This window comes from Gopherus evgoodei, chromosome 4 (genome assembly GCF_007399415.2).
Source record: "Gopherus evgoodei ecotype Sinaloan lineage chromosome 4, rGopEvg1_v1.p, whole genome shotgun sequence".
NCBI lineage: Eukaryota > Metazoa > Chordata > Testudines > Testudinidae > Gopherus > Gopherus evgoodei.
In genome coordinates this window covers 133,036,532-133,048,703 of record NC_044325.1, presented here as the reverse complement: position 1 = coordinate 133,048,703, position 12,172 = coordinate 133,036,532, and the positions used below count along the sequence as shown (strand labels likewise).

The window sequence follows — 12,172 nt, the reverse complement described above, 5'->3', positions numbered from 1 at the left end:
TCTCTCTGTGTTAGGATTACTTTCTCTCTCAGGAAGAATCTGGGAGGGAAGAGAGAAGGAGGGGGGAAGGTGCATTTTCCTCTCTCTTTAAGATTCAAGGAGTTTGAATCACAGTGATCTTCCAGGGTAACCCAGGGAGGGGAAGCCTGGGAGAGGCAACGGTGGGGGAAAGGGTTTACTTTCCTTGTGTTAAGATCCAGAGGGTCTGGGTCTTGGGGGTCCCCGGGCAAGGTTTTGGGGGGACCAGAGTGTACCAGGCACTGGATTTCCTGGTTGGTGGCAGCGCTACAGGTTCTAAGCTGGTAATTGAGCTTAGAGAAATTCATGCTGGTAGCCCATCTTTTGGACGCTAAGGTTCAGAGTGGGAAATTATACCATGACAACCTCTCTGAGCAGAGAGACCTGGGATGAGTGTGCGGCTTGATCTGAGTCAGATGCTGCGGACTGTGATACAGTGCTCATGGCAGCGGGGGGTGGCGGATGCGGGGGGTTGGTGTCGATAGCCTCAGAACCTCCCCCAGCTGGCAGAGCCGTGGAGATGGAGCCCCCTCCTCCGAGGTCCATTTGTGTGGTGTGGGGGAGTCTGCATGTCGCGGCACAGGAGAGGTTTGCACAGGATGTTCTTGGGTGCCTCCAAAATGGTTTGGTTCCCAGCTCTGCATGTGTTCGGTTATTTGCACAACGGCCCCAGGCAGGATCTGGGTCCCGTTGGGCCGGGTGCTGTACGGACAGGCTTGCAGGCGAAGGCAATACAAAGTGGCTGTAACAGACAGCTGGAAAGAATGGGGTTGGGGGTGGCTCAGGTCTTTACCCAGGCTAGATCTGTTCACAGTGAGGTGGTTTGAAATCAGCTATTTCTAAAAAATAACAAAGCGAGCGAGAAATCAGGTCTCAGGTCCCTACAGACCCGACGGTCTCAACCGGGAATTGCCCATAGGTGGCCCAGTGGGGTGAGCCTTGGAGAGGGGCTTGAAAGAGGCTAGGGAAGAGGTCAGTCTAGGAGGACATTGCCCTCCCCAGGGGGTGCGCTGAAGAAGATGCGCTGGTGGGTTTGGCAGTGGAGGTTGGCGCTGTAGGGGCAGCAGAGTGGGGGAAGTCAGGGCCGTGTGGTGTGGATAAGCAAGGAGGCGTTAAGCAGTGTACGACCTGAAAGGAAAGGAGCAGAAGCTTGTGTGTGATGACATGGAGAAGGGGGAGCTGGTGGTGGGGAGTAGGGCTCGGACGAGTGACGTGGGCAGAACCACCTGCCATGGAGATGGTCCGACAAGCGGAGTTTTCCCGGGGAAGCACTCTGAACCGGACACAGAGGTGCCGTGCCTATAGCTGTGAGTAGCCCGGCCCTGGGCCCAGGGTTGAGCAGGAGGCGGGTGCGCTTCCGATGTGAGCAGAGAGTCACTGCCAGGCCCCTCACTACCCAGTGCTCAAGCCTCATGGTGCAACGGGGCACAGACCTGGGCCATAAGCTGTCTCAGTGGGGCGCATAGTTAGTACCACTTGGGGACCACCCCCGATTGGCTGCTTTTCCCATTTACCCACCTCCTGGGGAAGAGCAGCCAATCAGATCTGTGCAGGAGGTAGACAGGGTTCTGTCCCCACTCCCAATGATGTGACACCTTGTCAAGGGGGGTGGGGAGAGCAGAGAGTCCCCAGCAGCTCAGCGCAGCTCCACTTCCCCACCCCCTCTTCTCCTTGTAAACAACGGGGTCTCCTCCTCTGCCTCTCCCCTCCCTGCATGCAACATCCTGCCTGGAGCGGGGAGAGGGGCCCCCACTGCAGTCCCTCCCCAGGCCTGGGAGAATGGGGTGAAGAACTCCAGGAGCTGCAGGAGAGATGTGGCAGAACAGATGCAGAGACAGAGTTGATGGGAGGACAGGATTGATTTGGGTGTTGGGGGGTGGGATTAATTGCTGGGCGGGGGAAGATGTAAGGGTGATGGCAGTTCCCTCCACCCGCCACTTTCCCCCCCAGACCTTTAAGCACTGTTGCTGCTGAAGGAGGTCACGAGAGGGACTGGCCCGAGGAAGCATTTGGGGATACAGAAGAGGATGGTGGGGGTGGGGGTGGGGAGGAGGCATGCCAGTTTCAGCACCTCTTGCTTTTCAGTCTTTAAAGTAGTGCAGCCCCCTTGCCCATCCCCCACAGGCACCTGTTGAAAGCCCAGTCACTGCTGAATGATGCTTGGGCGCAGGCAAAAGGGAGAACGTCATGCAGGCGAGACCTGCTGAGCCAGGCACAAGGGCAACTGTTCTCTGTTGTGTCAACAACTGCAGCCTCCCATGAGCAAACTGCTTACCCTGTGCATTAAAGGCTCACGCTGGCTGAGGGCTGACTGCCATGCCTTGCCTATCTTGCTAGGGGCGTTCAGGGGCTTGTATTTTTTGTAACAGAGGGAAGATTCTCCACCACCACAACGTCAAGGCACAAGTCATTAGGCTGTGTAATGGGGTGATGCTCACCTCCACAGCGCCTCCTGCTGGCCTTTCAGGGAATTAGCTCACCAGCCTCCACAATGCCCTCTGCCAGCCAGTGTCTCGCCATTTGCTGGCCCCCGTGTCCCTCCTGGACCCCATTTCTCTTGCAGGTTGCCCCCTGGCAGTACCCACACAGTATCTGGGTCTCCCCAACCCAGGGAACCCCCACCCACTATCCACACCTTGCCTCAGTATCAGGCTACTGCCAGTCACCATCTAGCCCCTGCTCACTGGGCGGACTGCAGTGTACAAGCCACTCATCACAGGCAAGGGGGGTTTGGACCTGCTGCCTTGGCCTATCCCTGGGGCTGCCCTCTGCAACCCCAGTCCCCTTCTGGGTCTTTACCAAGGCCTGCAGCCTGCAAGGTTTCCAGGCCAGAGCTCCCCAGCCCCTCTGGCCTTTCCCCAGCCCTGCTCCACTCTAGGTACCCTGTGAATTCCTAAGCAGCCAGGCCCTTCCTCTCTCTAGAGGCAAAGAGAGACTGATTCTGCTCCTGGCCCACTGCCCTCTTTTAAGGGCCAGCTGAGCCTAGATTGGGGCGTGGCCACAGCTGAGCCTGCTTCCCCAATTAGCCTGGGAACTGCTTGCTCCCAGCCACAACCCTCTGCTGGGCTGTTTTAACCCCTTTACGGCCGTAGTGGGTGACCACCTCACTACAGGCTGGTATCTCAGTAACTACCTAAGCTATCAAGAATGGCATCTTCTGTCAGTGCATTTTTTTCTGCAGCTCGCCAGCAAAACGTCCCCAAGTCGTTCTCGAGGTTATCCCAAGGGGAGGCAAATCTGCCCAGCTATGTACCAGAGGTTTGCACAGAGAAGACACCCACATGTCACCTCCTGGCAGAAATCAGAGTTGTGGCCTGTGCTGGTTTTTGTTTTTCACCTGCCCTACATGTAATAGGTTAAAATAACAGTCGAGGGGAAGATATCAGGGTCCACCCACTTCAGAGTTGCCCAGATGAGGAATCTCTTTCAGTTCCTAGCGGGTGTCTACACTGCAGCTAGTCCCTCCCTGTTGCTCCCACTGCTGTGGCTACATGGCTTATTTTTGGCTGTAAGGTGGCCCCCAAGACCTGAGTAATGGGACAGGCCCTGGATTCTTTACTGGGCGAGATAAACTGGCCATCAACACGTTTAGGCTTGAAATTAGGCGAAGGTTTCTAACCATCAGAGGAGTGAAGTTCTGGAGCAGCCTCTCAAGGGGGGCAGTGGGGGCAAAAAAAAGCCTAACTGGTGTAAAGACTGAACTTGATAAGTTTCTGGTAGGGATGGTGTGAGGAGTCTGCCTACAGTGGCATGGAGCTGATCTGTGACTGCTAGCAGCCAATATCTCCAACGGCTGGAGATGGGCCACCAGATGGGAAAGGCTCTGAGTTACTACAAAGAATTCCTTCCCATGTGTCTGGCTGGTAGGTCTTGTCCACATGCTCAGGGTCTAACTAATCACCATGTTTGGGGTTGGGAAGGAATTTCTGCCCCCAGGTCAGATTGGCCAAGACCCTGGGGGGTTTTCACCTTCCTCTGCAGCATACGGCACGGGTCCCTTGCAGGTTTAATCTAGTGTCAGTGGTGGATTCTCTTTAAATCATGATTTGAGGACTCCAGTAACTCAGCCAGAAGTGATAGGACTATTGCAGAGGTGGGTGGGTGAGCGTTTGTGGCCTGCGGTGTGCAGGAGGTCAGATGAAATGACGGCCCCTTCTGGCTTTTAAGTCAATGAGCTCTGTCTTTGCCATGCCGCCCTCTATCTGGGGTGCTGGAGCCAGGGGCAGATGTGAGACTGAATGGATGGGCTGGGGGAGTTTTGAGAAACATCTGGGAGATGGCAGCTGAAGCCATCAGAGCACATAAGGTCACCCAGGATGAAGGGAGAAGAGGAGAAGCCCCTAAGGGACACTCTTGGACAGTGGTTGGGAGGAGACACAACAGGCGACACTGAGGGAGTGGCCAGAGAGGCGGGAGGAGAACCAGATGTGCCTGGGGAGAGGCAGCTGAAACAGGTGGTGCAATCAACAGGATCAGAGATGATGGGAAGATCCAGGGAGATGAGGCTGGAGAAGGGGCCAGGTGGCCATTGGGTGGCTTGGGTGAGATGTTAAAGCCGAACTGCCAAGGCTGCATGTCTGAGGATCTTGGATGTGAGGGGTGGGCGGGGAGGCTCAAGAGAGGGATTATGAGAGAGGAGATGGGATGATGTTAAAATCCAGGAGAAAAGAGCCCATGGAGAGCGACAGGCTGATGGAGGGTGTTGGGAAGGTCAGGAGAGGCTAAGGTCAAGGGGCCAGCAGAGGTCTGAGGAGAGCAGAAGGGCCAGGCCACCATCAGGCCCTGGGGTGAGCAGGATTCACTGAGGGAGGGATGGAGGGCAGGGGAGGGGGCTCACACTAAGAGGGGGGGCGTACGCGAGTGGGTTTGAGGAGAGGGTGAAGGTGGAGCAGGACGATGGCCGGGAGTGGCATGGAGCAGGGAGACAGCAGTTAATGCAGAGATGAGGAGGAGAGAACAGATGGGGCAGGGCGTGGGGGGTGAAGCTGGCTGCCATGCTGGCTTGGGCGGCGCGTCCATCTAGGGAACCTCAGCTCCTGCCCGGCACCTCACGGGAGGGTGAAGGCCTCGGCCAAGCTGGGTTCGGCTCCTCAAGGCAGAGGGGCTGCAGTGGGGATGTTACAGGGATGCAGGTGTGGAAAGACCGACTTGGTGCCTGGGTAGAGCCAGGGCCCAGGGCTCCCCCCAGGGTCTGGGCTAAGAGGCTGCCTGCCAACCTGTGCTGTAACCATGGCAGGGGGTTGGCCCCATTCTCCCAGCACTGGGGCTTGCAATGGGAAGACCGCCGGGGGCTGAGTGGTGTTCACCATGCCCTGCACTAGCAGCCTGGCTTCCCTCTGTTTTCAGCAATGGTTCACCGTGCTGGAGCGCTGTCCCCGGCCCAGCTGCACCGTCTCCGACCTGATCATTGGCAACAGCTACTCCTTCCGGGTGTTCTCGGAGAATGCCTGTGGGTACAGCGCCACGGCGGCCGTCACCACGGAGCTGGCCCACATCCGGAAACCAGGTTGGTGCTGGGGACGCCCAACAGAGAGCAGCGGCCAGGCTGGGAGGAGGTGCTCTCCCTGAGAGGTGGCCAGTGGCCAATGGGGGGGCCAAACAGCTTGGCTGGGAAAGCTGCTGCTGGCGGCAGCTCCGCAATGCTGATATGAGTAAAAGGAGGAGGCCCAGGGTTTTCTAGACATCAAAAGATTGCAGCATTCATGTCCAATGACTCATGCCCTGCCAGGCTCGAAATGGGAGTGCTCTCCCATTAGAACAGGGGGAGTCTTAGCACAGCCCTTATTCCTGACCCCCCAAGAGCCTGTGGTAGCGGACGGTACTGTGTGAAAGGCACACAGCTAGCTTAGAGCACTTTGGGGAAGCTCTGTGGCCCTCTTTGGGATCTGTAACACTGGATTCAGCCCCTAGCTTCAAAGGCAGAAGGATATGAAAAACCGTCCCAATAAATATTGTCTTAAACCTATCTAAAATAGCTTTTTTCCCCAGGAGGGATGGTCTCCCTTGTAATTTCTCCCCCATCCATAGCTTTCTCTCCTGTGATCTCCTGCCAGGTAGCATGGGGTGGCATGGCCTCAGAGCTGCTCTCCCAGCATAAGATGTTAGCCCCCTGAGACAACAATGGAGGCTATTGTGGGGGGTGGTGTGGGGTTGTGTTCTCCTGGGCTGGTACAGAGCAGGGAGCGGGGACACATTCCAGTGATCAACTCTTGACTGAGGCTCAGGGTTTGCTTCTGTTCCTCAGAGGAGGGAGTTCTGGAGTATTCAGTGCTTCTCTGCCAAGGGTGCCCCGAGCCCCACGGCTGCCTGGCCCGAGCACCAGGGCACAGGCAGCCGCTGTTGTGACCTGCTGTTTGTTTCCTAGAAATTGCTTACAAGCCCGAGAAGTACTCGGGCCGGGACTTCTCTGAACCTCCCAAATTCACCCAGCCCTTGGCGGACAGGTCCACCACCAGAGGCTACAACACTCAGCTCTTCTGCTGCGTCCGGGCCTTCCCCAAGGTGAGACTCCACTCTTTCCTCACCCCGCCTTTCCTCTGCCCTCCCTCATACGTCTCTTCAGAAGGTGGGTGCCTGAGCAACCACCAGATCCTGCAGCGTTACCGTGCAGGGTGCTTAGGTGGCACCTGGTGGCTGGCGGGCAGGAAGGAGCGGGCTCGAAGGCTGCTCCGTGAGTGGGATTGGTGTCTCAATGGGCCAGAGGAGTTATCTGAGAGCACTGGGAATGCAGCGCCTCATTTTGGCAGGTATGGGGAGTGCACCAAGCCTGTGAGGGGTGCAGAAACTCTGCCTGGGCTCTCCAGCCACATGCAGCACCCTCCTTGCCTAGACTTTCCTACTGCCTTAAAGAAGCAGCAGCTGGAACATAGGGCCAGCAGCTAGGGGACCTGGGTTTTAATCCTGCTGGTGCTGTTTATTTACCATATGGCCTCAGGCAAGTCACTTCACCTCAGCCTCGATTCTTCCATCTCTTAAATGAGGCTAGTCATACTTGCCTGCTTCCCAGTGGGGCTGCAGAGGGCAAGTGTGTTAGTATCTAGGGGGCCCTTCTCCATGGCATCAGGGTATTTTACCACCGCAAAGGGAACGGTGCCACCTGTGTGGTTAACCCACTCATCTGCTGCGCCAAAGTCCCATTACACATGCACATGGGGAGCTACCCCATTGCCCCATCAGTGATGGGCATGGGGCCCTGGACAGCTGTTCCCCCAAAGGCCCTGCTGCATGCCCTGAGGATCCTATCCAGAAACTGACAGATCACACCAGCTGGGTGGCTTCTAATTCACCACGGTATAGGAGCTCTTCAAAGGTCTCACTGTCAGGACCAGTGCAGAAAAGTCATGAAGACAACCAGAGGCAGAGCACTGGCTACAGAAAGAAGCTTTGGGCTGGTGAGGTGCCACCAGCTGCCGTGAGCAGCTGTTCAGGAAATGAGCTCATTTCTATAGCTAATGAGACCCGCTGCCTTTCAGCCCAAAATCATCTGGCTGAAAAACCAGACGGAGATTCGGGAAGACCCCAAGTACATCGCAGTGATCAACGAGGGGGTTTGCTCGCTGGAAATCCGTAAACCCAGCCCATTCGACGGTGGCGTGTACACCTGCAAAGCGGTCAATCCTCTCGGGGAAGCCTCAGTGGACTGTAGGCTTGATGTGAAAGGTAAGGCTGGTGGGCTGGTGGCCCTTGTGGCTCTGTTCCTTGTCCCAGCACTGGGGTTGCTTCTCTGAAAACCACAGCCTGAGCTGTCCAGGTGCCTGGGTCCCACTGAGATCTGGGGCATTAGATCTCTTTAAATCTCAACCCTGCATGTTTTATTGAAGCCCACTGCACTGCATTGGAATCTACTCCTGCCTCACTGTATGTAGGGGAAGTCTGACGGCTGCCATCTTGGGAGACAGCAGGGATTGAACTGGCATCCTCCAGAGCTAAAAGCATGAGTGGCTCCAGTTTGAGCTAGAGTCAAAACTCCCTCCCTGTCCCCTAACAGTCTGTCACAGCTGGGGACCTGTACTACCCACTCCTCGTGGATGACATGAATGTGTCAGGGCTGTATCTGCCCCGTATTTAGAAAGATAGGCAGCAGGCTCTAATTAGGACATTCCCAGCATCTTCTACAGCCCTAGAGACAGATGCTACCCTCAATGCAGAACAGGCGGTGGCCCCATGAGCACCCTGTGCCCCCTTCATTAGTACTTTGGGACAGAGGAGGGCCATATAAGCACCTAGATAGGTTGGGTGGGGCATACATCTTCAAGAACCCATCGGGTGGAGACTGCTGGGTGGACACTGTTAATAGGAGAGCCAGCGAGAGCCCATTCCCAAGGGCTCAGCATCCTCAGCTGTGCCCCAGTTTTCCAAAGCACTCAGCACCCCCCATGAACATGTGGCCAGAATTGTTGTGATGCAGAAACCTGTCCACCAAAGCGGGGCCTACGTCCCTCTCCGGGCCACAATCTCATTGCCATTCTCCGAGCCTTCCCAGCTCGCTGCCCAGGGCGGGCAAGAGGGGAGCGCTCAGGCTGGAAGGCCTCAGGGTTTCCAGTAGAACTTCCCTTTCCATCTCACGTTGCCTTTGTGCACAAGGCCCAGTGCCCAGATGCTACCATGATGGGTGTCCACGGCTGCGGCTAGCTGGGCCGGTTTTGTGCCTGGCTCCCTCAAAGGCCGCTGGCTGGAATGAGGAATGGTCCCGTGGTGAGACCGATCATGTGCCCTCCCTCTGGAGCACCGCAGCCTCGCCATATTTCCCCGCTGTTCCCTCTTTAAGCTGAGCTCTGCCTCTGGGCTATTAGGCTCCAGCGGTGGCAAAGAGCCTCCTGCTATACTGGGCTTTGTAACAGCTGTGCGAGGGCTTCAGGCTGGCATGGTGACCAGCCAGCCAGAGCCCATCTGCTGAGCTGCCCACAGTGTGCAGAGAACCAGGAGCGCTGGCTGGTGACCAGGCAGTGGCACACATGGGCACCTCCACTGGGAAAGCTGAAAGTAGGAAGCTACTAGCCAGTTAGCCAGATCGCTGCTCTAGGCACCCTGCCTCCCCACCATATAAACTAGCAATCCAGCTGCTTGCCACACCCCTTGCCCCCCCCTCCCCAAAGCAGTCCCCTAAGCAGCTAACCTGGACAGACACACCTGGCTGTGTGGCTAAGGAGTCACCAAACTTGGCCTCTGCCGGGCCACGAGAGGGAGCGGTTCCAGGGCTAAGAGCCTGGTACCTTCCCCATGCCCCCAGGAGGTAAGCAAGCACGTTGCAGCTGCTCACAATGGAACGGCAGTGAGGACAGGTCGTCCTGCAGGGCTCTATTATTAACAGCTTGAATCACACCCGAGAGTGAAGCCTGGGCGGGCATTGGGCACAGGTGTTAGGCGTTCACATTGGCTTGCCCTGCCGACATCAGGCAGCCGTGCTGCACAACCTGCAGCTTTTGGCGAGCCCTGCAGGGTAGCGCCAAGGGACATGCACGACATAACCCTCCTGCACGGAGGTGCGGGGCCTAGGGCTGAGCAGTGCAGGGGTCAGCGGGGAAGAGGGCCACAGCGTCTGGCCCAGCTGAAGATGGTGGAAGGCACCTGGGGACTTGCTATCGCCTGCGAATGGCTCTGCTGGTGAACAATTGTGGGGGACTTATCCCTTCCCTGGAGCTTGCCCTGCTGCCTGCTCTGGGGTGACCTCAAAACAGGTGCCATCCCCGAGCACTCTGCCTCAGCCCAGCACCAGCACTCAGAGCCAATGAGATGACAACGGAGCCTGTCCTCATCAGGTGCCAGCTGGCGTAGGGACGCATATGCCAGTAGCTCACTGGCTCCCATCTGAGAGGACTCAGCGGAAACACCAGCCCTGGCAGGCCTCACAGCTGAGGGACAGTTCATGCCCCCTCAGTCCCCATCTACAACAGTGGCTCAGCATCACTGCAGCTGCATCCTTGCTGGGCTGAGGGTACTAATTCTGTTGGCGTAAATGCACCGGTAGAGACAGGACCCCAGCAGGCTGAGCTGGTGCGGACACTGTAGAAGAAGCTGGGACTAGTGACCGATATACGCACGCTACAGGGTGGGAGAATCACACGGACCCTAGAGGAGCCAAGCCCTCAGGTGGGACCAGACTATGTAGGCTGGAAAAACTAAAGCATCACAAAGACAGGCGAGGAGATGACACTTGGGTTAGTGACTAGGAGCCATGGGAGCTGAGTGTGCAGTCCAGCAAAGTGGACAGGCCATGAGTGCAGCCGCCAATACCTTCAGGGTAAGAGTAGAACCAACCGAAGAGCGACAGCCTGGGAAGAGGTCCAGGGACCCGATGGTGGTAGGACACCAGGTGGTGGCTTGCAGCCAAGGCTGAGTGGACAGGGAAACATTCCTACATCAGACTAGTGGGTCCGGGTACTAGATTCCCTGAGGGCGGGATTTGTAGGCCCCCCCCCCGCCATGATGGCAGAGATTGAGGGGCAGGACAAAGAATACATTGGTTGGAATGAGGGTTGGAGTCATCCTGCAGCACGAATGGGAAAGGCCCAAGGGGCATTTTCCTGACCCCGTTATAGGATTGTTACAGGCTCTTGTGCTTTTTCAGAGTACCCCAGTGAGGGCCGTGTTGCGGGTCTGATGAAGAAGAAGGTAGGTTGGCGTCTAGCTGGGGCTATAATCAGGCCAGCTGGGGCAGGGGCATCTGTCCCCAAGGACCCAGACACAGGTGCTACATTTTAGGTTGTGTGATCAGTACCATCCCAGCTCACCCCATGTGGGCTGCCTGCTGGTGGAGAGAGGGCTGTCTGTGTGGTCGTGCATATTCTGGCCAGAGCAGCACGGTGGGGACGGGGAGCAGAGACCCAGGCCTTGCTGTCACCAAGTGAGTCTGGTGACAAGCCAAACCCTGGGAGAGAAGCCGCTTGCAATCCCGGGGCTTTGCTGAGCATGAGCCAGGGGGTGAGGGTGGACGTGTGTGGAGAGCCCTGTGTCATTAGTGGGCATGTGGGTGAGGGGAGCTCTGGCGTGTCGGGCAGCACAGAGTCTCTGGGAGATGCCAGTGGTCTCAACAGGGAAATGAGTGTAGCCCAACACGTGGAGGGTAGAGGTGGGCATGTACGGGGAGAGCCAAAGCACCGATTCTGGGGTGGGAGCATCTGTATATGGGAGCCCAGGCCTGGGCCCTTGGTGCCCATGCATGGGGAGTGGGCTGGGGCCAGTGGGGAGACAGATGAGTGGAGCTGGAGTCTGGACATACAGTGGGAGGGGAGCGGGGCAGGACATGTCTTTAGGAAGAGAGCTAGGCCAAATCATGGGAGGACCCTGTGTGGGCGCTAGGAAGTAGCTCTGTGCCAGGATTTCCCCTCTGCAGCTAGGCAGATGGGCTGCACAGCCTCTCCTTGCCTGGAGGCTCTGTTCTGTCCTGGTTTCTTTGCTCCCTAGATGAACACTGCAGCTTGGAGTGAAGTTGCCACTCGGTAGCGTAGGCAGCAGAAATGCAGCGCACCATGGAGCCTGCCGGCTTTGGCCCTGTCCCCAGATCTGCGAACGTCTTCAGCTCTGTCCCTCTCTGAAGCAGCATCCTGTGGTGGCAGCCCTGCTCTGGTGCTATAGTCCCCCAACGTGCCTTTCGCTGTGACAATAAAAAGATTCCCACAGAGCGTGCATGAGGCACTGCTGCTGCTGTGTGGTCTCTGCGGGCTGAGCCAGAGCAAGGCTCTCAGTTGGCAGGAGCCCAAGGGAGCTCAGTGGCCGTGTCCCCCCATTTCTGCACCCGGGAAGAAGGGGGTCCCTACTGGTCAGGGAGGGGTTAGCACTGGGCTGAGCCTGAGGGTCAGGCTGGAGAGAGCACAGATTTGTTTAGGTTGTCAGGATTCTGGACCAGCCTCACAAGCCGGCAGTGTGTGTGTATGGGGGGGGGGGGATGGTTGGGCAGGGAGATGAGAGTGTTTCCACCATGCATGGCAGTTGGGGGGCCTCCAGGAGCATCTGCTGCTGCAAGGGGGCAGTTTGGGGGCAGGAGCTGTGTATAGGGGGTGCAGCACTTCTGGGCTTTGCCTTAGCAATTGGAACTGAGCACCCATGCCTGTGGGACCAGGCAGGGCTCGGACTGTGTGTGGGCCCCTGGAAGGGCCTGTCACCCTCCCCTGGGGGAAGCTGCTGCTGGGTCCCTGTGCAAGGAGCAGCATGAGCA

At 57.3% G+C, this 12,172-nt stretch overlaps 1 protein-coding gene across 3 annotated transcripts in view; it reads left to right on the top strand.

Annotated features, from left to right (window-relative positions):
* The window catches only part of MYBPH (myosin binding protein H), a 32,032-nt gene extending 20,393 nt beyond the window's left edge, over positions 1-11,639 (top strand). For 2 of the 3 annotated variants that reach the window (XM_030561147.1, XM_030561145.1), the window contains exons 7-10: positions 5,365-5,524; positions 6,383-6,519; positions 7,491-7,677; positions 10,586-11,639. In XM_030561147.1, the coding sequence (XP_030417007.1) occupies positions 5,365-5,524; positions 6,383-6,519; positions 7,491-7,677; positions 10,586-10,719 (618 nt within the window). In that variant the 3' untranslated portion in view covers positions 10,720-11,639. The remainder of the gene's footprint in view (positions 1-5,364; positions 5,525-6,382; positions 6,520-7,490; positions 7,678-10,585) is intronic. The other variant, XM_030561146.1, reaches the window with a different exon arrangement.
* The last annotated feature ends 533 nt before the right edge of the window (positions 11,640-12,172 follow it).